Source organism: Trichosurus vulpecula, chromosome 1 (genome assembly GCF_011100635.1).
Source record: "Trichosurus vulpecula isolate mTriVul1 chromosome 1, mTriVul1.pri, whole genome shotgun sequence".
NCBI classification, from domain to species: domain Eukaryota; kingdom Metazoa; phylum Chordata; class Mammalia; order Diprotodontia; family Phalangeridae; genus Trichosurus; species Trichosurus vulpecula.
Window position 1 is genome coordinate 243,494,409 of NC_050573.1, and position 27,336 is coordinate 243,521,744.

Genomic DNA, 27,336 nt, shown 5'->3' on the forward strand with positions numbered 1-27,336 from the left:
GCAGGTCTGACCAGTCACCTCCCTTTTATTTAATAAACCTCACCTCCAGGAGCTTCTGCGATGGCTGTTAAAGCCCTTCTAATTGGTGTCTCCCTACCTTTCCAGCCTTCTTACACTTTAACTCTCTTCCTCCTTCTCCCCCCTCCCCCGCCATTCTGTGATCCGGTGACACAGGTCTCCTTGCTGTCCCTTGCACAAGAAACCATTCTTGCTCTGGGCATTTTCACCATCTCCCTCTGCCTGCTGGGCCATCGCCAGGCGGCTTGACTTACGTCCCTGGAGGAGGGAGTGAGCCCCATGACTTGGCACAGCTCTGCCTCCCTTAAACCCAACTCACCCGCAAGCGGAGACACCGCCCTCCTGACGTCACAGATCTTCTACGAGCGCAGCACAGCCCCTTGGCCCGGAACACTCTCCGTCTGCCTGCCTCCCGGCACCCCTCAAATCCCACAAAATCCCAGCCTGTACAAGAAGCCTTTCCCAGTTCTCCTTGATGGTGGTAGTGCCTTTCCTCTATTACCTCTCTAATTCATATACACATGTATGTATGTATAAAGACACACTTATACCCACACACACACATATACACACCCACACATCTACCATTTGCACCTAGTTGTTCGCACCATTAGGCTGTGAGGTCCTCGAGAGCAGGGACTGTCTTTTGCCCTTCTTTGTGCCTGGGACACAGTAGGCGCTTAATAAATGCTTGCTATCATTCCTGTTATTGTTCTCGTTGTTAATCCGGGGATGGGCTGTTGATTGTTATTGACTGTATTAATGTCGTTATGAGCTGCGTTATTATTGAAGCTGTATTATTAATTGTTGCAATGTTAATCATATTGTCATTAATCGTATTTATTGTTACTAGCTGCATTGTTATTATTAGTTTATGTTTTTTCCCTTTACTCCCGGGTGTCGGGGCTCCCTCCTTTCGGAGGGCAGCAGACACCTCGGGCGCACCCCGGGATTCCCTCCCTGCACGCACGTGGAGGGAGGTCCCGGTTGCCTGCCGTCACGCCACGTCTTGGGGGCGGAGCGGGGGGGGGGGCTCCGTGGGCCCCGCCACCCGCCAGAACGCCGGGGCCCTCGCCCTTTTAAGAGCGGAGGTGGCTCGGGTCACGTGGCACAGAGGGGTGGGGCCGAGGCACCAGGAAGCGGCCTCCTGCTCCCGGAGCCGTGACCGGGGCTGCCGCCGCCGCCGCTGCCGCCGCTGCCTTCCCTGCGGCCCCTCACGCACCGCCCCGAGTGCTCCGCTGCGCTCGAGGACCGGCCGCGGGTCCCCCGGGGGCTCAGAGCGGAGCTGCCGGCCGCCGAGATGAGCGAGGAGGAGGACTATTACCTGGAGCTGTGCGAACGGCCGGTGCACTTCGAAAAGGCGAATCCCCTCAACTGCGTCTTTTTCGATGAGGCCAACAAGCAGGTCCGGGCGGGGCGAGGGGGGAGGGGTGCGGCGGGGCGGGGGAAGGGGAGCAGGGAGGGGGAGAAGCCGGAGCCCGGGGGTGGTGCGCGCGCCCGGCGGGGCCTCCGGCGTGGGGGAGGGGAGGGGGAGGCGGAGGCCCGGGGCGGGCCGGGAGCCCGGGCTCGGGTGGTCTTCACTAGGTGCGGGCGGAATGTAATTATCCGGGGCATTCCTTGCGTGCTCTCCACTCTCGAGGGCAGCAGGGGGACGCCAGGTGGGGAAACTGAGGCTCAGAGAGGCTGGGCGATCGGCCCATGCCCACGCAGCCGGAATGAACGGACCTCGAAGGCAGTCACCTCCGTCGCTGACCTGGACCGCAGCCCCCCTATCAGCGTGTCCTCCCTGCCGCATCTGCTTGAAGACCTTGAGGGACGGAGAGCTCACTACCTCCCCAAGGCAGACCGTTCTCCATCGGGATAGTTGGAAAGTTTTTCCTCCTTAGAACTCCACCTGTTTCTCTTTCCGGATGGGGCCGAGAGGAACGAGTCTAATCCGTTTTCCAAGGGATAGCCGTTCAAAGACTTGAAAACAGCCCCTAGGATCCCAAACTAAAAGCAAAAGCTGTTTAGGAGTGATCATAGCTCAACCATTGTCACTTTATAAATGAGGGCTGAGGCTGGGGGAGGTTAAGTGACTTGCCTAGGGTCATACAACTAGGAAGTGCCTAAAGCAGCGTTTGAACTAAGTTCTGCTACCGACCGGTCTTCCAAAATAAAGGCAATCTAGCCCCTTCTCTGGGGTAAATATTCCGTTCTTTCATCTGGTCCTTATAGGATGTAAGCTCTCTTCTAGACCCTCTCTAGCTTATCACTGCCCTTCCTAAAATGTGGCAACAGAAACTGAACTCAGTTCTCCAGATACTGTCTGACTGGTGTGAATAAATGGGATTATCATCACTTCCATAGTTCTGGACACTATGCTTCTCCTAATGAAGTGTAAAATTGCCTTAGTTGTCTGCTTGCCATATCAAAATATTGATCTGTTTTGAACTTAAAACTCCACAACCGTCATTTTTTTCAAACTCAACCATCATTTTTTTTTCAAACTATCCCTCCCATCGTGTACTTGTAAGGTTGATTATTTGAACCCAAACATAAGAATTTACATTTATTTCTTTTAGATGTTTATCTTACTAGATTTATGGCTCAGTATTCTGCTTTTTTTGAATCTTGACTTTCTTACCCTGTGTGAAACCCCATCCTTTGGAACGCTGTGGTGTCAGCTAGACTGATAGTGTATCATTTCTTGCTTTATCCAAGTCACTGATAAAAAATATCAAACGTCGAAGAAAGAAGCAGAGATTCTTGGGGCACTTCCTTGGATTCTTCCTTTCAGGCTGTCTACTACTACTACTCTACAACTACTACTACTCTTTGGTTTTAACCATCAGCCAGTTCTGAGTCCACCTAAATATACTATTATCTTGCCCACATCTCCATAAACAAGAAAAGCATGAAAGACTTTATTAAATGATTTACCCAAATTTAGAGTATTTTCTTTGTCTATCAGATTGATGGCCCTGTCAAAGAAGGAAATGAGTGTAAAGATGGACGGTGGCTTAACAATACTATCTGCCAGTTCTCTTGATGCCACAGGGCATAGCTGATCTAGACCTGGGGTAACTAGGTACTCTCTTACTATCTTCCTGCCTATATTGGACATCCTCTGCCTATTGGCCACTTGCGTGCATGCTCTGTGTCCGAGGCTTCACTCTAGAAGCTTACATTCTTTGGGGGAAAACAGTATGTACGTAGAAAGTGAAATGATTTCACTGGATTTGATTTTGCGTATTGGGAATTTTATTCTTGAGAGCTTCCCAGCCCCATAAGCTGACATCCCCTATAGAGTTTCAGTCAGGGGGATCCTACCGATTTTTTTGAACTCCTTGAAATCTACTTTAGTGAAATCTAGGGTACATATAAGACTATTCCTAATTCCATCTCCTCTCTTACGAACTCTTAAGATAGAGTAGTTACCTCCTCTCAAGGTTCCTAACATTTTTAGCCCTGCAATGAAATCCAGGTCTCTTGACAAGTCTAGAGTTGTTTCTACTATATACAGTACTCTCAGATTTGCAGGGTAGTTGTGTGGGTTGTGAATCTGGAGATCAGTGGCTTTACTCACCTGAATTTGGGAGTAAGTTCAGCAACCTGGGAAGCTGTGGAAGTTCATACCTGGATTGAGGGGGAGGGTCAGGGATTTGGCCTAGGCAGGAACGAAAATAAGTAGAGAAGAGAAGATAGCATATGAGGATCAGAACCCATTAGAATAGGTATGTGGGAGAAGGTATACAGAGGAAGGTTGCAACTATCCTGGACTACCCATGGTAGTTGGGAAGATTGGGGCTACTGCCCCCTTAGTCTTGGCCTTTCTATTCCACTTGCTTTTATATTGACAATGCTGCCCTGGTTTGGGTCAAACTAATAGATTGTGCTGAAAGGGATCTTAAAGATTGTATAATAATAGCCAATTCCTCATTTTACAAATGAAGAAACTGGATTGTCCCTACCATTTCTTACCCTCTTGTTCTTCTCAAAGTCTTCAAACCCTTCTCCCACTGGAAAAAAAAATCTGACCGTCCCTCAAGTTTGCCAGAAGGAGGCAGTATGGGAAAAAGCCTGGGGTTAAATATTCCTAGTTTCCTATATGCTGACCCTGCGTGGCTCCATACTTTCCAGAGTCTAATATCAGTTTGTTTCTTCCAGCAAACACCTGGGGGGAAATGGTTTTTCGTGCTAAGGGATCTAATTTCACCACTGTCCGAACTGAGCCGGTATCACAGACAACTCACTTTTCCTTTTTTGTGAAGGTGCTGCTTTCATAGAAGTTAGGGGATTCATCAGTCATTAGTCATATTTTGTTAGTATTGATGATTATTAGTTAAGTCCTACTTTGGTGTCTCTAAATGGTGTAGATGTGACCCTGGTCTCAGAGGTTATACCAGCCGAGAGCAAGCTCTGACAGATGCTATCAAACTTGGAAAGCTTTGAGTACTGCTCCCGTGATGGCCAAGACCCAACCAAGCTAAGTGCAGAAAGACTCATCACCAAGTTGACTCTGGAGCAATGAATTTTTTCAACCACAACAACTTTTGCAGACCAACGATTGTATCATCAGAAGGTTTCAGCCAGCATCTGTGGAGGAAGGACCCATACCCATGAAACCATGGGTATCTGAAGTGTGGGAGTACTGGCTTTTGGTTAAGCTTTCAATCAAGGATTTTAAAATTCAAACTTGTTCTACTGTCTGTTTTACGAAGGGAAGTAAAAGTCCAGGGAAATGCTATGCTGTGTTCAGGTGTGCGGGAGAAACCAGTGGTTTCATCTTGTGTCGTATGAGATGTTAACATTATGGCTGTGATATTTGGAGCGGATGTACTTGTTTCCCAGAACACGTTTGAAATCTCCCACCTATCAGTACATGCAGTTTGTCTGGTTAGAAGCATTTCAGATAAGCTCTATGTCAGGAGCCTCAAACTGGGTAAAAATATGGAATAAAACCAAAATTGCACTTTTGACTGTGGAATGGTCTTTGGAAGGTCAGATACTAAAATGAACTTCAAACCTTTTTCAGGTTTTTGCTGTCCGATCTGGTGGGGCTACTGGAGTGGTTGTTAAAGGACCAGAGGACAGGAATCCCATCTCATTTAGGTAACCGTGCCAGCTGCATTAATGGGCATTTTCAAATTAACGTCAACACTTAAGCAAAATGTGGTGATCCCCCCTCCCCCCATTCAAATAATATAGTTGAGAATTTCTGTCCCTGTCTTCTCTTCCTCTCCCTGATTGGGATGACCTGTTGTTTAGGATTGCAGCGGTCACTGGGACGAGGGAATAGGATGGGGAATTTGGGACTAATATCCTACCATTCAGGTAATAATGCTGGATGTTAGTGTCCATGGGGACACCCGTTGGTGGGTTTGTTGACCTGCAAAGACCTCTTCTCTCTGCTTCCTTATCTGGCTTAGGTCTTCCCACAGTATTTGGTCTGTGAAGAATATTGGCTGACCTTTCTATAGCAATTTAAATTTCATAAAGGGCTTTACATACATTATCTCCTCTGATTCTCACAGCAGCCCTGCCAGGTAGGTATGACAATTGTTACTCTAGTGTTACACATTAGGAAACTGTGAAGGAGGCTGCTGTGCCCGTGTTTCTCATGTGGTAGTATAGTAAGAGAAGAGTGTTTCCTCGCTACAGCATGAAGATACCATGACTGTGATTATTTCAGAAAAAAAATTACTCTCACCCTACTCACTCTGGATCCTCAGTCTCTCAGTCTGCCTCCTTGGGATGGAAGTGGGAGGCTCGGATCTAGGAGTGGGTTGTGTAGATTAAGATCTTGAAGGCAGGAATCTTGTCTTATTCATCTATTTGACACACTGTTTTCTACAGTATTGGTCAGGATATAGGACATCCTTGAATATGGGCCGTATCTCTTTCAAAAGAAAAACTACCCCTTTTAGTTAGATATTCAGGAGCACTTACTAAGCCCCTGTGGTGTACCAGGCACTATGCTGATCGCTGAGGATACAGATACAAACAATGAAACAATCCCTACTTGCAAGGGGCTTAGGTTTTAATGGAATTATTAAAAAAAAATGATCTTTATCACAGGCTCGACTTGGGATTTCTACAAATCAAAGTGGTGCCTTAAAAAGTCTTACATTGTGTATCTCATAATAGGAGATGGCTTTTGAATTAGACAGAAAAATTAACTCCTTTCTATGACTCAGGTTCTGCTAATAATCGTACAAAGATGTTTGGCTAGCAGAAAAGTACAATCTCAAATAGAATTTGGTATGGTTAGTTTTTTTTCTTTTTTTAAATTTCATTTATTTTTTTTTGGTATGGTTAGTTTTTGAGTTATATGGTTGCCTTTTGTTTTTCCCACCTTAGTCTTCCTGATAATAACCCTCTACTTCAGTAGAGGCTTCTCTTGTAATACCAAAAAAAATAAGTTTAGCAAAACCAACTGATGTAGCCGTATTTGACAGTATATGCAATATTTCCTACCCTTAATCCCTAATTTCTCAGGGGAGTGTGTTCCATTATCTGCCCTCTAGAACCAAGATTGGTCATTGCATTTTATCTGAGTGCATTTGCATTTTGGCGTTATTTTTATTTGAATTAGTAAAGTCATTGTGGGTATTGTTCTCATGACCCCCTTTTCCCTGCATAATGGCTCATTTAAGTTTTCCAACATTTCTCTGAATTTCTCGTGTTTCTCATTTCTTACAGGAGGATAATAAGACATTACATTTATATACCACATTTGCTCAGCCATTCCCTAATTGATGGACACTTACCTTGTTTCCATTTTTTTTGCAATCACAGAAAGTGCTGCTAGAAATATTTTAGTGTATGTAGTGCCCTTCTTTCTGTGTTTGATATCCTTGGCATATTTTACCAGTAAGGAGATCCTTGGGCCACAAGAAGTGAACAGTTTGGTGTCTTTTCTTGCATAATTCCAAATTGTTATCTAGAACAGTCAGATCAATTCATAGGTCTACCAGTAGTGTGTTAGTATGCCAACCTTCCCATAATCTCTCTGACATTGACTATTTCCATCATTTATCTCTTTGGTCAATTTGAGGAACATGCAGTAAAACCTCAAAGTCATTTTAATTTATATTTACTTTTTAGTGATTTGAAGCACTTCTTCTCATGACTATTGATAATTGTCATTTATTTTGAAAATTCTGTATTCAATCCTTTAACCACTTATCTATTGGAGAATTGCTCATAATCTGATAGATTTGTGGCAGTTCCCTATATTTACATGGGATAGTAAATTTTTATTAGAGACACTTGTTGCAAAGATTTGCCCCCACTCAGCACTTCATTTCCATCTTAGCTGCAGTGAGTTTGTTAACACACAAGTTCTGATTTTATATGATCAAAATTATGTTTTCTTCTTTGTGATTTCTTCTATCCTCTGCTTATGAATTCTCCACTTAACCATGGTTCTGAAAAGTACCAACTTAAAATTCTCTAATTTTTGTAATGATGTGACCTTATGTTTAGGCTGCCTATCCATTTGGAGCTTACTCCGTTTGGAGTAAGTATGTTTAGGCTACTTATCCATTTGGAGCTTATTTACTGTGGATGTGTTGTAAAAAGCTCCTAAGAGATTGTATTTTTTAAATTTAATTTAAAAAAATTTTTTTAGATTTTTTTATTTTTAGTTTACAAAACTCAGTTCCACAAGTTTTTGAGTTCCAAATTTTCTTCCCCTCCCCGACAAGACGGCATGGAATCTAATATATGTTCTACATATACTTTCTCATTAAACTTATTTACACAATAGTCAAGTTGTAAAGAATTATGACTAATGGAATGAATCATGAGAAAGGAGAAACAACCAAAAAAGAAGAGAAAAAAAAAAAGGGAGCAAATAGTTTGCCTGAATCTGCATTCAGACTCCGTAATTCTTTCTCTGGATGTAAATAGAAGAGATTGTATTTGAAGGTTTATTAAATAATGAGCTAAAAGGGACCTTTTGCTTTTAGCTATTGTTTGTCTGATTTATTGTATTGGTCTACTTTTCTATCCCTTTAATTACTTGTGTTCTATTATAGAAACTATTTTCACATTATTGCCAATTAGATTGTTTGAAAAATGATTCTACGGTGAATCTGTTGGCTATCCTTAAATATAGTTTTAATTTTAAATTAAAGCACTATTTTTCCTGAATATCTCTCATGTCTTCTGGAACAATGATTATCTCAAGAACTCCCTGCTTCCACTGAAGTCTTTCTGTATTCTTTCCTTGCAAAGGATGAAAGACAAAGGGGAAGTGAAATGTATCAAGTTTTCCTTGGGAAATAAGATATTGGCCGTTCAAAGAACCTCAAAGACTGTGGTAAGAATCTTTCTTGAATCATAAAGTACGTTAGTGAAATTTTGGAAGAGGGTGAATTGTAAAAATCGAATGTTGAGGGAACCTTCACCTTTTTGGTGAAAATATGTATGTTTATGTTGCATGATTTTGGATCCTATGAATCTTCTGGAGATGAGAGAGGCATTTGGTTAAACAAGTCTATGGATTAAATAATTTGTCAGTTTGTGACTTCTAGGCATTTTTTTTTAATTAATCTAGATTCCTGCATGTTACATTGCTAGCTAATGACCAGCACAAGTGTCACACACGAGCTTTTTTTGATTGGTTTACATGAGTGAGTTACTCTAACATTCTTTCTCTGACAAGAAGCTGACTTTAACCAGGACAGGAGATGAGAGTTAAGAGTACCTAATGGCACACCCTTATTGGGGTAAAAATTAATAAATTAGAATAATAAGAATAACTTTCCATTGATTTATAAATATCCATTTATTAACTTTGTTGCCAGTGCACATATACTACTGCTTCTTGTGGTAAAAATCAACTGGAAGAAACTGCTTTTCAAAACTTGGTTATTCCAGGTTGCAGCGCAATGACTGTATGAACACTATTTTGTTGAATTGGATATTTGGGAATGTAATTTTCCATATTTTCTTTTTCATGTACGAGCCATCTGAATTGAATTGTGTCCATATAGTAATTAATAAATGTGTGTGGTAGTGTTTTCAAAGTGAAAATACGGGGAGGTTCCACCTCTAAAATAGCTGAGGTTAATAATTTATTAAACATTTTCCATTAATATAAGTGCTTTAGAATATTAGAGAATAAATGTGATTTAAAACTTATTTTCTCTTAAATTTTACCTGCAAAAAATGGATTTTAATTTTTTTCAAAATTCTATAGTAATCGTAAACCATAATTCACTTCAGCAAACATTTAAATGCGAAAGCTACACTGTACAGTGAGAAGATCACTGACCCTGTCAGACCTTAGAGGGCTTGGTTCATGTGCTGCCTCTGTCACTGCCTTGGGCATATCATTTAACTGCTCCTGGCCTTAGTTTCCACATCTGTAAAATGCAGGGATTGGCCTAGATGAGTTCTAGAGGTCCTTTTCAACCCTATATTTGTGATTATCTGAAATGAACCCACTCTGTGAAAAGCCTTATAAAGAGGGCAATCCAAACATAAGTAAGACATCATCCTTGTCATCACAGAGCTTTACATACTCACAGAAAGGAGACTGTTTATCACTCAGATTTTTGTTCTGTTTGCGTTTTCTTGAATATCACACTTGTTCAGTTACTAAGTATTGTCAGATTTTTTAGGTGTCTGAATTTGTTATCAGTGTTGTCATAGTGTCTTTTTTTGCAGTAAGACAGTAAGAACACTTTTGACCTCAGTCTTACTGCTGGTATTGCTAAGACCTTGCTTTAGAGAACTAACTGCATTTTTTCTTTTTCAGGATTTTTTGAACTTTATCCCTGATTGTCCTCCGCAGGAATATACACAAGAATGCAAGGTACATGCACGTGTTTTCAATTGGGTAGCCTTGGGTATGACAGTTTCTTGAGTCTGCCTTTTTAGAGGGCTCTGTGGTAGAATGTTCTTTGTAACATAATCAGCTATTTTTCATCTATGTCTGTAGTCCTGCATTCTAGTTGAAGCCCCCCAAAATCTGACTTTTACTTTGTTTTCTTCCTGTAGTTTTTATTCCCTGATTCAGCTTCACTAGCTGGTACCTGGTTTTAGTGATAGAATTGTTGTAGGGTCCTTAGCCAGCAGTGGTAGTGTGGCATATGCCTAGAATGCAGTTGTTTTTTGGGGGGTGGGAAGGTGGGGTTACCTCTAGTAAAACTCAGAGCAGGATAGGAATTCCCCCTTCAGAGTCAATCAGAGACAGAGGCTTCCCCATAAGCAGGGAGCATTTACTCAGTGAGTGAATCCTCTCCGTCTAGATCCTTTATAGAGAACCAAAAGGTGGGTTTTTTTTTTTTAAAGAATAGAACCATTTAACCATATTGATCCTGTGGCCCCTTTCTTTACTCTGGTCTGATTCTGACTGACTACTAACTCAGTTTCTTTTTTTTTTTTTTATATGTTGCTAGACTAGTAGATTAAGGAAATGGCAGTGAAAGAGTGAATTTTTACTTTAACAAAACATTTGAAAAAAATCTCAAGATCCTATTAACAAGATGGAGAAATGTGTTTAAATGATTATACATTTAGGAAAAATTCATAACTGGTTGAGTACATTCCCGAGCAATATATGGGTTATTATTTCTAGTATTGTGTTCACAGGGCTTTGTCTTCAGCCCTGGCCTACTCAGCTTTTTCTTTTAACCAGTTTGGATGAAGAATTAGACTGCTTATCTAATTTATGGCAGATAATACAGTTTGAAGGGATAGTGTTTATCGTGTGTGTGTGTGTGTGTGTGTGTGTGTATGTATGTGTGTGTGTGTACACACAAATATAATAAGGGTTTAGAACAAGATTTCTCAACTTTTTTGTGTTGTAGACGTCTGTGACCTTCTGGGGAGGCCTATGGACCCCCTTTTCAGAGTAATGTTTTTTAAATGTATAAAATAATACAGAGGAGTCCAAAACTATGTTGAAATATAGTTATCAAAATATTTTAAAAAATATAGACCCCTAGTTAACAACTTCTATTTGGAAAGACCATCAAAGACTAGAAGAGAAGGCCCAATCTAACAAGATAAAATTTAATCAGAAAATCTAAAATCTTATACTTCAAAATTTTAGTTGTCCAGTCAATTGAAAAGCATTTATTAAGCACCCGTTATCTGCTTTGGGGAGTGTGACATTTAATCTGCTGTAGAATATGTGAAGGGAAATGGTACAATCAAAATTTAAGGAGGTAGGTTAAAGCAAGAACACAGAGCTACCCTACATGCCACACTAAAGGGTTTGGACTTTATTTTGTTGGCATCAAGGAATCGCTGAAAATCTGCCAGCAGCAGATCTGGACATTAGAGGGATTCATCCAGCAGAGGTGTGTAGGATAGATTGTTTCAGAGAAAGAATAAGGGTAGAAACATTGTGTGAGCACAGTTGAGAGATGGGATGGGCCTGGCCTAGCCTGGCAGCTGTGAGAATGGATGAGGGAAGAGGAAGACACAGATGATTTGGAGGTACAAAGGAAAGAATCAAAGATGAAACCTAGGTTTTGAGCTGGGGTAACTTGGACAGTAGTGGTGCAGTTAACAGAAATAAGGAAGTTAGAAGAAGGAGCAGATTTTAAAGGGAAAAAATGAGTTAAAATATAAGCTTCTTGAAGGCAAAAATTTTTGTGCCCTTGTATCCCCAGTGTTTAGCATAGTACTTTGTACATAGGAAGTATTTAATAAGTGTTTGTTGAAATATTGAGTTCCATTATGGCCACAAATAGGGTAAGAGGAGTCTTCCTTGTTGTGCTTTAGCAGTGGCTATACAAGACAGAGGTGTCAAATACAGGGTCCTCTACACTTCTGAGTATGGCCTGAACCAGATTAAAATGTTATTGGGAAATGTTTAACAAAATAAATAAAAACCCAGTAAAACATAGATAATTTTACATTGTACAGCTAAGATTATATGTGGCCTGTAGGGATCCCCACATATGGTTTAGTGGCACCCTTTTCTATTTGAGTTTGACCCCACTGCTCTGAAGCTTAGTAGATTTAGCAGCAGTGATATCTCTAGTAGAAGTCAGGGTTATTGCACTCTGCTCAGTGAAGTGAAGCTTAGATCTTTATCATCAAAGGATCCAAGACTGATTCTGGATGAGGTGTTTCTAATGAAAGAAAAGATTTTATTACAAATAATGTAGTACAATAATTAGTAATTAAATTTAAGATATTTTCATGACATTATAGTTCTCGTTCACTAAAGGGCCAGTGATAAACTATGTAGTGTTTTGAGCCTTTGATTAAAATTGTAAGTTAATTTCCAGGCTTAATGGATGCATTTTATGGGAAGCTTTAAAATAAAATGTATTTCAATTTTGAAAAATTTATTTTTAATTATTTAAATTTTAAATATGTAATTTTATTAAGACGAAGAATGCCAACATACTAGGATTCTGCTGGACCAGTTCTACTGAAATAGTCTTCATAACAGATCAAGGAATTGAATTTTATCAGGTAATAATGACTATTTGGCAGCTTTGTAAACTGAATAATGGATATGTTAAAATTCCAAGGTTACAATATTAGCAATAAGTCTTTTACTTAATTTTCAATTCAGATTGATTGTTTTACACCTTCTTGATGCTGGGCATTCTAATCATTTTTTAAAATGAGTTTTTATTGATGTCTTTTGTTTTTTTACATGACCATAATTCCCCCCAGTGTCCTTCCCCTTCTTTTTCCTAGAAAGCCATCCCATATAACAAATACAATTTTTTAATGACAAAAAATACCTAATCAGTACATTGAAAATAATCTGAAAATATGTACCGTGTATAGCACTCGTGGACCTTTCAGACCTTCTCATGTGTCTTCTTTGGAGACATGCTTGTTCTTTATAATTTTGCTAGTGTTTAATTTTGATTTTTTTGCAGTTCTTTCTAATTATTTTCACGTCTTATCTTGGATAGTACTGACTGTATCAGATGGAGAGGAGAGAATAAGCATTTACATAGCACCTATGTACTATGTGCCAGGCACCGTGCTAAATGCTTTTTACGAATACTATCTTATTTGACCCTCACAGTAACCCTGAGAGGCAGGTGCTGTATCATTCCCACTTTACAGTTGAGGAAACTGAGGCAAACAGCTGGTAAATGTGAGGCCAGATTAAAACTCAGGTCTTCTGACTCCACTGCACCACCAGCTTCTTCAGGAAGGAAGGAAGAGTTTTTTTAACCTATGTGTGTATTGTGGTGTAGGTTTAGAAGAGATGGATTAGAAATCAGAAGCTCTAGGTTTGAATCCTGGTTCAGCACTTTCTAGCCGTATGACCATGAGCAAGTAACTTAACCTCTTAAATCAGAGCTTCCCCCCATGTCTGTGTTGGGGGTAGTCAGATTTTATATGCCTCGCAGATTGTTATGAGGATGTAATAAGGTATATGAAAATGTATATGTGTGTGTGAACATTTTATATGGATACACATAACTATATGGATAAGCTTTTATTATATAACTTGTCTGTTTAATTTCCTGTTCTTTATCAATCTGTTAAATCAATCTTCTAATAGTTAGTGGTTCTTTAAAGACAACTTTAATCCTTGAATTTTGTTTCAGGTTTTACCAGAGAAACGAAGCTTGAAACTCCTGAAAAGTCAGAATATCAATGTAAATTGGTACATGTCTTGTCCTGAGAGTTCAGTCATTTTGCTGTCTACTACTGTCCTTGGAAATGTTCTCCAGCCTTTTTATTTCCGAGTAAGCATGGCATTGTGTTTTAGTTAAAAAAAAAAAGGTCACCAATTCTCCCCATCTCCGAATCATGTCATAATACTGAAGCCCTGTTTCAAAGGGTGTTTGTAGTCCAATAGCAGTATGATTTTTTTGCCTCTAGGGGGCAGTATTCCAGCTGTGCTTTCCAGGAAAACTTTAATAGTTACTTACATTGTGCTGTGAGCACACACAGTAGCAGATGCCATAGGGAGTTGCAGAGTGAATAGAAGACACAATTAGTTATCTGTCCTTGAGAATCTTAAAATAAGTGTTAAGATATAGGAGGTTAAAAAACTTTTCTAAAAATTATTTGTGTTTTTCTAAAATAGGCTGGAACTATGTCGAAGCTATCCAAGTTTGAAATTGAATTGCCAGCAGCACCTAAGTCAACTAAACTCAGCCTTTCTGAAAGAGATATTGCAGTGGCTACAATGTATGTCTGTCTGATGAGAATTCCTTTTTACAATTGTTTCTGGTGATTTAAATTATGGAAGAAGTGTGCTCCGGGTGCAGAGCACTCAAGTGATTTTCAGATTCCAGCCCTGCCACTTAGCTAGTTTCTGAGAGTAGCACGTTCAGGAAGACACCTGCCAGCCGTGCGTTCATGACTGGCACTTAACCTCTTGGAGTCTCGGTTTCCTTATCTCTACCACGGGGATATTTTACCATCACTGCCTACCTCGCAGGGTTGTTGTGAGGGTCAGCTGAAAAGATGTCTGCAAAGTACTTTTCAGACTTCAGACTGCTGCGTGCAGTGTCACCGTGGCATAGTAGAAAGAGTGCAGGACTGGAGAGTTAACCTGGCGTGGAGTAAATAAATAATGGGCTTTCAAAAGATGTGAGTTCCACCACAGTCTGATTCTGTTGCCTTATTGTGTCATGGAAGCAACCTTGTGTCCTTGAAGGTCATGACGGGGCCTGTCAGACTGGAATAAATTGAGCGTGGACCCAGGGGCAGACTTAGATGTCTTTTGCCTGAGGATTATCGGTCTCTAAATGCAGAGTCTCCTCACCAGGTTAGCCACAAGATGATCCCTTTTTTGGCCACAGTTCTTAAAGATCATCTTTTGAGTTGAAGAGGGGTGCAGATGCTCCCACATTGAGGAAATCACAGGTCTTTTATATTTTATGATGATTAGCAGTAATCGTCATCTTGTGATCTTATTCCCCTGTAAATATCACTTGTTCTTTATAAATACAGAATTTTCTCTTCAAAACCACTTGCTAGTCTCAGAAATTTTTTTTAAAATGTCCAAGGAGATAGGATAATTGTTCTTCTCATCATAAAAATAAGTGTATCCGTTACTCTTTTGTGTTTAAATGTCATGCTTAATTTTCATAAATAAAAAGTAAGCTAAGTTCTGTAATCTGTCATGGAAGAAAACCATTTTCTATTTAAAAGTCCCTACTTCCATTTGGAAAACCACGTATCACTTGATTTCTGTTTTTTCTCTAAGTTCTTACGGTACCAAACACTCAGTAATCCCAAGGAAAGTTTGTGAAATGGTGGATTCCTAGAGTATGAGATGTGACTGACAGTCGTCTCCTTCTTCCCTGACCAGCTACGGGCAGCTCCATGTGCTCTTCCTGAGGCATCACTCCCGGACCTCAAACAGTGCTGGTGCAGAGGTTGTGCTCTATCACCTGCCACGGTGAGGCCTGCCCTCCTCTCTACTTTGGTTTTTAAACTTTGGAGAGAAAAAAAAAGAGCCTGTTAATCTAATTTTTTATCTTTCTATTGGTTCCATAGAGAAGGTGTCTGTAAAAAGACCCATATATTGAAGCTGAATAGAACAGGGAAGTTTGCATTGAATGTGGTGGATAACCTGGTGGTGGTTCATCATCAGGATACTGAGGTATGATGTGGACTCCATGGACACTTAAATTTAACTTGGGCTCCCAATAGTTAGTGGTAGATTTGTTGTTCTTGAAAAGACTTGGAACATCTGTGGTGGGTGAGTAGGCCTCATTTTAAAAAAACATTCTTTTGCTTAAGGGCTCTAAAATTATCCTTAAGTTAAAAATGTTGACCATAAGATGTGAATTTGGGATGAGTGTGGAGCAGAAGGAAATAATAATGATTTCATAAAACGATATACATGAGCTTTAATATATAAGAAATTATAATACAACTATTCCGTTTGGGTTGTTAATTAGCATAGGTGGTCATGTGACTGGCCAAATGGTGTAGTAGATGGAGTGCCGGACTTGGAATCAGGACGACCTGAATTTAAATTCTGCCTCAGATACTTGCCAACTGTATGACACTGGGCAAAGCCACTTAGCTGCTGTCTGCTTCATTTTCCTTATCTGTGAAATCCTCGTTTTACATAATCATAGCACCTATCTCCCTGGGAGGTTGTGGGGGTCAAATAAGATAATATTTGTAAAGTGGCAACTTTAAAGTGCCATATAGATGCTAGCTACTGTTGTTTGTCCTTCATTCTCAAAGGGGACCATGACATCAGGAAGGTGATGCCATGACTTTCAAATGAATTAGATTTAAGTGAGGGAGGGCTGTGAAAGCCTCACTTTCTTCTTTGGAGCCATCTGGGTCCAGTGGCAAGGTATAGATCAGGAATGGAGATGGCCCTGCAAATGCTAGCTACTATTAAAACGATGAAGTCCATATAATCTCATGGTTGCACTATATTTCTAAAATACTAAACTGTGTCATTATGAAGCAACCTCTTCTGATTGAATACACATCTGTAGGTAGTAATGATTATGAAGCAGTACTAAGTAGACTTAGCACATTAGTCATGAGTGCTAAGTCCTTTGGTCATTGGCTGACCTGGGGGCTTGAAGCAAACCGTTTATTCTTTATTCCCCGTTTTTCTCGTTTTTAAGGTGTGCGCGATAATACCAACACTTCTTTCTTGCCAAGGGTGCTGTGAATGATACACATGAGAATGCATTGAGGTCTTCAGAGGAGGATGTGATTATTATGATTAGATATGATTAGATAGATTATTTATGAGAACAGTGAATAATGAAGACTTTGGATTCTAGAAAGACAGCTATATTCACATATTGTAGCTAAATCTTCAATCAGAAAGAGCCTACTTAATTTGAGGATAGGGTGATTGTACTCGTATCAATCTAAGCCTAATTGTAGTAGCGTTCATTGAAGTGTGTCTAGGTGCTGTATTATTATACAGGCAACCTTCAGCTATATCTGTTTTGGTGTCAACAATCTTCTTTTTTTCCCCTTCCCACTTTAGACATCTGTAATATTTGACATCAAGTTAAGAGGAGAATTTGATGGCACAATTACCCTCCATCACCCTGTACTTCCAGCTCGATCAATACAACCCTATCAGATTCCTATGGCAGGTAGAATTATTTAAATTCTATAGAAGAAGCATTTTGTATTTCACTAAAGGTTGTGTATAGTTGTATTATAGCACATGTTATATGTTTATCCTGACCCTTTGGAGTGCTTATTCAAGGTAGTAATGAATAGATGTGTATACAGTGTCACCCTTCTTATTAGATTTGTTTGAAAGATTTTTTTTTCCTTCAAAAACAGTAAATGTGTATTTACCAAAGTATAGTGTCTGGAGTGAACCAGGTGTCAGTCCTATTGTACTTATACTTTATACTCTAATGTACTCTAGTACGTTTTCAGAGGAACATTTTCAAAGCCTAGAGGATTGGGGAACCTGAAACCATTTTATGTGAAGAACAGTGTAGGGGAGAAAGTTGGGTTTTTTAATCTGGAGAAGAGAGAACTGGAGAAACTTTCTTTTAAAAAATTTTTTTAATTTCACATTTTCATGTAAAAACTTTTTTAACATTCATTTTTTAAAAATTTTGAGTTCCAAATTCTCTCTTCCTCTGACCCCTCCCCCATCCACTGAAAAGGCTAGCAATATATTTATCATATATATGAAATCATGCAGAACCTTAATATTAAACATGTTGCAAAAGAAACACACACACACACACACACACACACACACACACACACACCGCGTGCGTGCTCTTCCCCCATAAGGAAAGGGAAAAAAAAAGCACGCTTCAGTCTGCATTCAAAGTCCATCAGCTCTCTCTGGAGGTGGATAGCATTTTTCATCATGGTCCTTCTGAATTAGAAGCAGGACAACTTTCTTCAAATATTCAAAGGACTCGTGTATAGAAGGATTAAGCTTATTATTCTTTTCTTTCTGTAAATGCTACCTTTTGGAGTTGTACATCTCCCTTCTGCAAGCAGATTAAGTCTCAGGATAAGAAATAACTTCCTAGTAACTAGAGCTATCCACAAGTTGAACAGAATGCCTCATTGGACAGAGTCCTCATCGCTGGAGGTACCCACACTGAGCTTGTTATCAAAGATATTTCAGCGGGGATTCATGTATCAGGACGGGGATTATACTTGGTGCGTCTGTCCCTTTAACTGTCTCTGAGATCTTACAATTCTCCATGTATGGAACGTCAGACCTACACGAGGCCAGCCTGTCCGCTGTCTTCGATGTAGCTGATTTGGCTCCATACCATTTACCCTGCTGGTTGATCGCATCTTTTGGGTAACATCAAAGAGCTTTACTTTCTGCGCAGTTGGACCAGAAAAGGAGGGTTGGAGGGGGGTGGGAGGTAGAGAAGAATTCTGCTTTCAGGAATTGTCTTTCCCCCTTCACAGAGATTTGTGTTAATGCCATTTGAGCAGTAGAACTGGTGCTTTGGTTCTTTGGCACATGACTTAGCTGTAGAAAAAAAGGGCATAGTGAGTGAAGCCAGCCTAGCTTTTTGGTGTAGTCCTTTTTACTCCACAGCCATGGGTACTTAGTAGAGAGACAGCTCACTAACGTGAAGAATGGGGCAGCTATATGGATGATTCGGCCTCCAGAACTCTCACTTTTGATGTTCAAATCATCTAGAATATCTAAACTTGATTTATCTGGTTCATTTTCTCAGTCCTCTCTGTATGTTTTGTGGGACGTGTAAATGCTGATTTCTATACCTTCATACATAGTAAACCACAGCAGGTTTGACTTGTTTTTCCAACAGGAGAGATAGATAGGCCTTAATCTGTGCTCATTCTGCTTTGTTCTGCTCATATGTCTTAATCTTAAATAGGTGGAATTGTGTATTTAGGAAGCCTTTTTTCAGCTTTTCTTATTCTTTCTTTCAAAAATACAGGTCCTGCTTCTGTGACCAGCCAGTCTCCTGTTCCCTGTAAACTCTGTATCCTTTGAAAAGAGCAGTTGGCAAAGTGACCGTGGAAGTGAAGTATCTATTTTTGTCTTTTTGCCTTATCTCCCTGCTTAAATTAGCTAACATGTAACTTCCCAAAATGATATGAATCTTTGTAAAACAAAATTTTAAAAAGTACCGTTTTCTGAAAGCTGTCATTGCATGTGTCATTAAGGAATCCTCTTAGCAATCTCAGGCATTTGGGTGGGGGCCTGTTTTTAAACATACACAAGGGGTGTATTGATAGTTGTTAAAAGACTAAAAAAGCATTTATTAAGTGCTCTCCATGTACTCAGTGTGCTAAGTCCTGAAGACATAGATAGAAAATCTCCCATTCTAAATGGGAGAGAGAACATATATGGGAGGGTTCAGCTTCAGGACAGGTGAAAAAAGTCCAGAGGGCCCAAGGGTCCAGTAGATGGCAGGTAGAAAGGCCTAAGTCTTCTTAGGGTATATCAGTAGGTCAGATAGCAGTGCCTGGGGGTCTGGAGTGTGCATGATGACATGGCAGATAATAAGACAGCCCAGAAGACTTTAGAATAGGCAGGGCAGAGCAGATGATGAGGCCTCGTGGCCATCTTACTCAGGGACTGTAGTTGGTAACTCCCTGCTCATCCAAGCATTGTGAACCTCCACATGGTAGTGGTGAGTCCAGAGGGATCTGGCCCACCATGGCTGGAGCGGGGTGGGGGGGATTAAAAATAAGCATGTATTCCTTCACTTTTTGGAACTTCCCTTGACATTCAGATTCATCATCCTGGATCGTCTTTCAGCCTGACATCATCATCAGTGCAAGTCAGGGTAGGTCAGAAGGCACAGTCACCCATTATAATGTGTGCGGATTTCAGAAGGTAGTAAGGCAATGTCCAATGAATTGTGTCCAGATAAAATTTTCAGAAGTGTCTAAATCAATCTGTTCACTTCATTGCAAAATCTTAATGAGGTTTTTTAGAGCTGCCTCATTAGAGTAATAGTAGTAGAAGAGATGCCCAGACACATGATTTGGAATTGATGGTATTTATTAAGGACTTTTTCAGCTCTCCAGGCACTCCCTGGAAAAGTGATATATGATGAGAAATCGAGGCTATGATTGATTGAGTGCTGCCCAGCCCCCCGGGTTTGGGAAAAAACCATCACTAGTACACGGAGTGCAAAAGAGTCACCAAGATTAGGTTTTGGCTGACCTAGTTTTAGGAATTGTCAAAACATTTAGAAGTAGGTCATGTGTGCTATGCTAAAATTTAAGCCCTAAGGTCAATAGTTAATGTCTTGAATCACTGAGATTGCTTTTTTCAATGAAAAAAACATGGATTACCATTGTTATTTTGAGCATTTGCCACAATAATTTAGTGAGATCTGGTTGTGTGTTAGTTGTGTGAGCTCTGGTTTAGATCACGTTGTTAAACCTACTGCTTCTTAAATCTAGGTTACCTCTGGACTCTTCAGGTAAAACTTCAGCCGGTAGTAAATCTCTTACTAGATAAAGGAAGGCTGATGGACTTTCTCCTCCAGAGAAAAGACTGCAAGATGGTCATTTTATCTGTCTGTTCACAGAGTAAGTTTGTATTTACTAATTTCCTTAAAGGCTTTGAATTCAAGAACATAGTACTGCCTGCTGTGTGCAAGGAATTGTGTTATGCAACACAGTTGCTATTCTCGAGAATTTCTAATTGTGTGCATATGAGATCTGTACAAATAATTGTAATAGAAATTAATATTACTAAGTACATTGGGGAGTAAGATAGGTTGGCATAAGATATTTGAGGATAGAAAAATAATTCATCTTAGAAATCAGGGAAGACTTAGCTGACTTGGGCCTTGAATAGAAAGAAGAGCTTCAAAAGCCAGAGATATGGAGGGTGGACTGTTCTGTGCAAGGAGAACTAACAGCATGAATAAATGCCAGGGGTGGGAGGCTAAGAGGAGGTTGGGGACAACAGCAAATAGTCTAATTTGCATAGAACACTGACGGGGACTCTTATCACAAAAAGGATTTCAAGGAAAGTTAGAGCTAGAATGTGGAAGGGCCTGTAGGCAATGGGGAATCCTTATAGGGGAGTAGAAAAATTGGCAAAGATGAGAAATTGGATATGGGGTGTGTGGAGATTGAGGTTTTTGCAACCTGCCACCTATGTTGGGGCACATTTTTGTGCCTTGTCACCTCTTGGCAGTAAACATACAGAAGGGACTCCACAGAATTACTTGGCTTTAGAGTAGTTAAGAAAGCACTAACTAGGATGGTTCCAAACTCAGAAAAGTAAGGGAAACCCGAATCTGATCATGTCTGCCTATAGTGAATACTCCTTGTTACTCAGCTTTTAAAGCAATGAGACTGTTTTTAAGACATTCCGGATGAAGATAGGTCTGTAGAGTGGAGCCACCCTTTGCATATGATTAAATAGGTGTTATTGAGGAATCTTCTTTGGATTATATTTCACCTGTTCACTCTATTTGCCATGAGGGGATTAGAGAATTTTAAAATATATCATGAGTGTGGCTAGTATTTAAGATGAGATTTTAACTTGTTTAGTTTATAGAGTTTACATTCTAAAGAATATTTTCACCTGTGTATGACTGTTGCATCTCTTCTAGTGTTAAGTGAATCAGACAGAGGAACGTTGCCTGTGATTGCCACTGTTCTTGATAAACTCAATCATGAGTATAAAAAGTACTTGGAAGCTGAGCAGAGTTACACAATGGTAAGTTATTTGTACCATGGTAAAGAGATTTAAATTTAAATTAAGGAAATGGCATAGTTATATTGACTTTTCTAATCCAGATCTTACAGGTAGGGTGCTAGACTACATGCCATCTTACTTTATATAAAAAGATGTGGTTCTGTAAAGTCATTCTTGTATCTAAACCAAAGAAGAAAGCGATTTTGATGATAATAGTCTAGGGAGGCTGAAATACCCAAGTATTTAAATTAGTTCCATTTATTTTATTTCAAATATATTCATGATTTTATGCATACTCTTTCCCACCAAATAAAAGTTGTAACAATAAACTAAACTATTATTCTTGTCCACCAACCTGGAGAGTTGTGAGCCTGGCGCATCAGATCTTTGAAATATTGAAGTGGATCTCATTTTATTTAGTAATCTCTCCACCTAGACCTAGATCTCTCCATCAAAATCTAGAGATTTTTTATATAGTTATATATTATTCTGATTTATAGAACATCAGGCTGAGATTTTGATTTTTTATTATAATATGCCTTTATCTTCCAAGGCCAAAATGGATCTACATTTGATTATTAGAAAATAAATTATCACAATTCCTATCACTCCTATTTTCAGTTGATAATCTAGTGAAATAAATTTAATATCCTGTTGTGATCAATAATAGCCAGAGGGCTGTTTCTTTCCAGTTACTTGTTAATTTGAGAAAAATGTCCTAACAAATTTACTTTAATAGCACATTTGTATAGTGTGTTTTTTTAATATCAGCTTTAAATGATTTCTGCCTGTAAAGTCCTGGTATTCTTTCTTTTGTAGAAATTGTAGTTTTGTATATTCTCCTTAAAAATGTTTTTATTTTTACCTTTTGTATTTTAAGGCAGATATTGTCTTCTGATTATTTAACCCATTTTATAATTTTGAAGCAGTTTACCTTCTGTGTAGATGGAATTGTTTGCTGTAAATACTTACTACTCATTTATAAAGCACTTCAAGGATTACAAAGTGCTTTCCTCACAACAACCCTTTGGGATAAATAATCCAAGTGTCACATCCCTATTTTACAGATGAAGAAATTGAGACCCAGAGAGATTAAATAGCTTGCTTATGGTCACATGGAATCATTTAGTAAGTCAGTGTCAGAGAGGACACCAAGGGAAAGGACTAGTAGGAGCCTGCAGGTGGTGCCAGATGGCCAGTCATTGAGCTTTCCTGACACTGAGAGGGTTGAACCAGAGGACCGCTAAGGTCCCTTCCAGCTCTAGATCTGGGTAAAGATTTCACAAAGCAACACTAGTCCCATCTCCTGAAATCAAGCCTTAGGCCCAAAGTGTAGATAAGCTTTCCTACCCTCAATAAGGTCACTCATAATTTGGTAGAGAACTGCCATAAAAATACTTGGGAAAAGTGGGAGGTCCCCGGGGACCAATGGGATGAATCTTGAGAAAGAAGAACAGAAAACTTTCAATGATCCAATCGGTTTTGAATGACTTTCCCCCTGGGGTGGTACCTCAGATACAGGATCAGCAGGAGGGAAAGAGATCATTTGAGACACGGTAACATAGCACTGGCATCCTGGACAGCTTCAGGCTGGGAATGGCTTTATTCCACATTTATATTAACTACCTACGAGTGGAGTCCATAGTGAAATCTTCAGGTTTATAGATGTTATCACTGAGGCTCAATGACTTATTCACTGTCCCACAGCCAGGAAGTATTGACTGGAAGGAGAATGGCAGCTTGGCAGCAGATCCTTCTGCGTGTGACTCCAGCCCTATTCCCATTCCACTAGGCTGCCCAGTTACAGGCCCCCAGCATATTTTCTTGTCACTGCATCGTGAGCTAATTGTGGGTAGGGTCTCTTGTTTTGAATTAGTGGACTGGTTATCAACTGTCCTTTTCTTTCTGTTTTAGGTAGTGGAAACAGGGCAGAGCCGCAGCAATCCCCTTCTAAAAAGACCAGTTCGGACCCAGGCTGTTATCGACCAGTCTGATATGTACACTCATGTTCTTTCAGTATTCACAGAAAAGAAGGTTGGTCAATAAATTGTTCATTTAGTGTGTATCCTTTGCTCAGGAAATAGTTTTCCCCGAAATAAAAGAATTAAGGAAGCAGGTTAAGTGGTAGTATAGCTCATGTTTCCAGTACCTTGAGTTAAATCATAAGAAAGAATCTGGAGTGGCTTCCCTATACAGGGTGATTTAGCAGAACCCAGAAAGTAGTCGCCTGACAAAATGGTCACCTGTGTCATCCACTCTTTGAGGGGTGAGGGGAATGGAGCCAGAATGTCATGATCCAGAGCTGTGAACCAGATTGGAATTGATAGAGCCCAACAAACAAGGTTTTACTGTGATCCCAACCTGTAATTTTATAGCCCTCCCTTAGTTCTGTCAACCTGAAATCCACTCTAATAAAATTTTGTTCTTTTTCTTTACAGGAGATAGCTCATAAGTTTGTGATAGCAGTCCTAATGGAATATATTCGCTCTCTTAATCAGTTTCAGATCCCTGTTCAGGTATTTTTCAAAGCAATATTTATTGCCAAATAAAGTTATAAAATTATTTTTTTAAGTGCATATTTAAAATTTAGGACTGTCTTTTCCTCTTTTAATCTCCCTTCTGGATGTACTAAAGGAGCATCAAACATGCCTTGAGAATGCTAAGACCTAGAAAGTGCAGGGCCTCCTCTGGCCTTAGTCTGGCTTTTGTGGTCATTGTCCTGAGCAAAATGAGGCCAAGCAGCCCCTAACCTCTTTCTCTTCCTCAGCATTACCTGCATGAGCTTGTCATCAAGACACTGGTTCAGCACAACCTCTTTTACATGCTCCATCAGTTCCTGCAGTACCATGTCCTCAGTGACTCAAAGCCTTTGGTAGGTGTCATGTAACCTAATGGCTTTATTGTGAACTTTGGATTTCAAGTGTTTATCTTGAAAGTGGAAAATCATCTGAAAAACTTTCTTTCAGGCCTGTCTGTTGTTGTCCCTAGAGAGTATTTACCCCCCTGCTCATCAGTTGTCTCTGGACATGCTGAAGGTAAGGATGATTGACAGTCTGTGCTGTTGAAGTTTCTGGCCAGGAATAAGATCTGCCTGCATTTCTACCATCTCTTTTCTTCTTTCAGAGGCTTTCCACAGCCAACGATGAAATAGTAGAAGTTCTTCTTTCTAAGCACCAGGTGTTAGCTGCCCTAAGGTTTATCCGGGGTATTGGGGGACATGACAATATCTCTGCTCGTAAGTTTCTGGATGCTGCAAAACAAACTGAAGATAATATGCTTTTCTATACCATATTCCGCTTTTTTGAACAACGAAATCAGCGTTTACGAGGGAGCCCAAATTTCACACCAGGTAAGAGTAATGAAGAGCAGCAGACTCTGGTAACTCTGGGTTTTTGACTTGTTTCTAAGTAGCTGTTTGAGAAGTTATATAAACATCATATGTCTTAAGAAAAGAAACAAGGCCTCTTTGGAAATTAATTAGTAGCCAAGTTTTAGTTCCATTCTCTTATGATAACACAGTTTCCATCTAACTAATCTATCCAAGACCTAGCCAGTGACTCACTTAAAAAAATAAAAAGATTCTAACCTATTAAAGTAAGAGCTTATAAGCAGAACTGAGTAATGGATTTTTTTTTTTAAATGGGCCCAAGAAATTTGGCTAGACTGAGATTACCAGCCATGGCAGTTATGGCAAAACAAACAGTAAATTGTAGAGTGGGCTATTTCCTTAGTTCTAATTGATTGCTCAGACTTCATCCCACTTGCTTTGGTTTTGTATTCAGTGGTAAACAGCTTCTCAGTCCTCTTATGCCAAACCAAAAGCTCTTTTCTCTAGGTCCTTTAACATTGCAGTCTTAGTTTTTGTCCTAGTTCACAAGCTTGTGAACCTTTGATCAGCAACAGCATTTTAGGTTAGCTTCTGAAAATTAACTATGTAGTCCTTCATTATTCTCTAAAATGGATAAAGTAGTTGAAGGCATTACTAACTTTTACTTGCTTTAACTTTACTTTTACAAGTCAAGGCAGGAAGTTAAAAGCAAGTGTGCTTCTTTGGTGGTGACAGGTTAGTCCTGCATTTTTCCTTTCCTCTCCAAGTAGAAAAGGGATACACTTATCTAATTGTCACTCTTTTATATTAAGTAGTTGTGAAGTTATATTAAACATACTAGTGTCTTGTAGAGAAAAGGAAGCTCAAAGCCTAAGAAAAACATAGCATTTTATTAATGAAAATAAGTTAAAATCCCTCATACAAATGTACCAACTGCAAGTGTTCATTCTAGGCTCATTTCCCCCATTTATTTTAATTTGTGAAGTTCCTCTAAATAATGACCTAACAGTCTTTATTTTATTTTCCTATACAGGAGAACACTGTGATGAACATGTTGCTTTTTTCAAACAAGTTTTTGGAGACCAAGCTCTAATGAAGCCTACAACTTTTTGAACTCATTTGCTAGTTTTTACAAAAATTGTACAAAGTTAATTTATTGCATTAATAAAGCTCTTTGAACTACAAAATGTTATAAAGCATATATATATATATGTACAATATATATATACACACACACACACAATGTTCTGGAAGATTACTAAAAATATGGTACAGAACCTGTATGAATGGCTTTTTCCCTAAAAGTAGAGGGAGAAAAAAACTGCATTGATTTGTTTTTTTCTTTAAAAAAAAAGTGGCAGTGAGCAGTCTATTCTCATACCCACTAATATTGGCCATCACTTTTGGCTTTCTGAGAAGTTAGCAATTTCTTCTAGCTTCTCCAAAGTGTCTCAGTGTCCTATTGATGCATTCAGATTTAGTAATGCTGCTTCACAAGTCCAAGTTGAGCATTCCTGAGTTTAAAAATCGCATCTGAAGCTGTTGGTGTTAAATAGTGGTGGTGTTCAGCCATGTCGAGTGCACAAACTAGTAATACCAAGACCACAGTTCCCAGAACGCTGTGACTGTCCCGGCTGAACCCCATGACCTCTCAGCCACCCAGAGGACTAGAAGTTCAGGAGCCGCTCTCGTTCCGTGCCTCTGTTTCGTTCTTGAGCAGCATGACTTTTAGCTTTATTTTCTGATGGCCCTAGACGGGGAGGAAAATAAGTTGCAGTTACTGGTTTTTCCCCACAGTGCTGTCTACCGAGTCCGCTTCTTCTTGGCGGAACCATTTTAATAATACAAGGTAAGTGCTGTTAACATTATCCCATTTTATAGATGAGGAAAATGAAGCAAAAAAGAGGTGAAATGACTTGTCCAGGATCACAAGGAAGTGTCCTGAGGCCAAATTTGGCCTTGGGCATCCCTGCTTCAAGGCTGGTGCTCTCTCCTCTGCACTACCAAGTACGGAATGCTAAGGCTGGAGGGGAGGGTTCTGAGTGACCAATTTCATCTCTTGTTCTCCGTAGTCGCTAGGCAGTTAAACATAACCTCACACAGAAGGTGAAGAAGGACATGTCAGTAAAAGAAAATTGTGTTCCAGCCCCATTGTAGTCTTTAAGAAAATGCTGTCAAGTGAAATTAGTAATCTTCCCTTTAATCCTCTTCACTAATGCTTTGCTCAGGCTGGTTCACAGAAGGTGTTGGTCTAAACTCATTAGCTGACTCCCACAGGCGAACTGACTCAGTTTAAGCCCCTATACCTGAAAACAGTTAAAGACAGGGGTAAAGAGTCACGGTAGAGAGGCCTCTACTTCAGTGTTTTATTCTCATCCTCAAAAAGTTAAAAAGGGCGGCGGAGGGAGGAAACTAGTACCATTGCAGC

The 27,336-nt window shown here is 39.8% G+C and overlaps 2 protein-coding genes across 3 annotated transcripts in view; one reads left to right on the forward strand and one right to left on the reverse strand.

Moving 5' to 3' along the window:
• The first annotated feature begins 1,125 nt into the window (after window positions 1-1,125).
• On the forward strand, window positions 1,126-26,095 carry RMC1 (regulator of MON1-CCZ1). The gene is made up of 20 exons (XM_036742264.1): window positions 1,126-1,423; window positions 5,036-5,112; window positions 8,242-8,326; window positions 9,770-9,826; window positions 12,361-12,447; window positions 13,551-13,691; window positions 14,036-14,139; window positions 15,269-15,358; window positions 15,457-15,562; window positions 16,931-17,042; window positions 18,849-18,893; window positions 19,650-19,703; window positions 20,329-20,457; window positions 21,495-21,601; window positions 23,495-23,614; window positions 24,019-24,096; window positions 24,348-24,452; window positions 24,547-24,615; window positions 24,704-24,929; window positions 25,942-26,095. Exons 1-20 carry the CDS (start codon window positions 1,319-1,321, stop codon window positions 26,019-26,021), a joined length of 1,977 nt encoding a protein of 658 aa, XP_036598159.1. The 5' UTR covers window positions 1,126-1,318; the 3' UTR covers window positions 26,022-26,095.
• Window positions 25,777-27,336, reverse strand: part of NPC1 (NPC intracellular cholesterol transporter 1) — a 54,606-nt gene continuing 53,046 nt past the window's right edge. For both annotated transcript variants that reach the window (XM_036742263.1, XM_036742262.1), the window contains exon 25: window positions 25,777-26,658. In XM_036742263.1, the coding sequence (XP_036598158.1) occupies window positions 26,576-26,658 (83 nt within the window). In that variant the 3' untranslated portion in view covers window positions 25,777-26,575. The remainder of the gene's footprint in view (window positions 26,659-27,336) is intronic.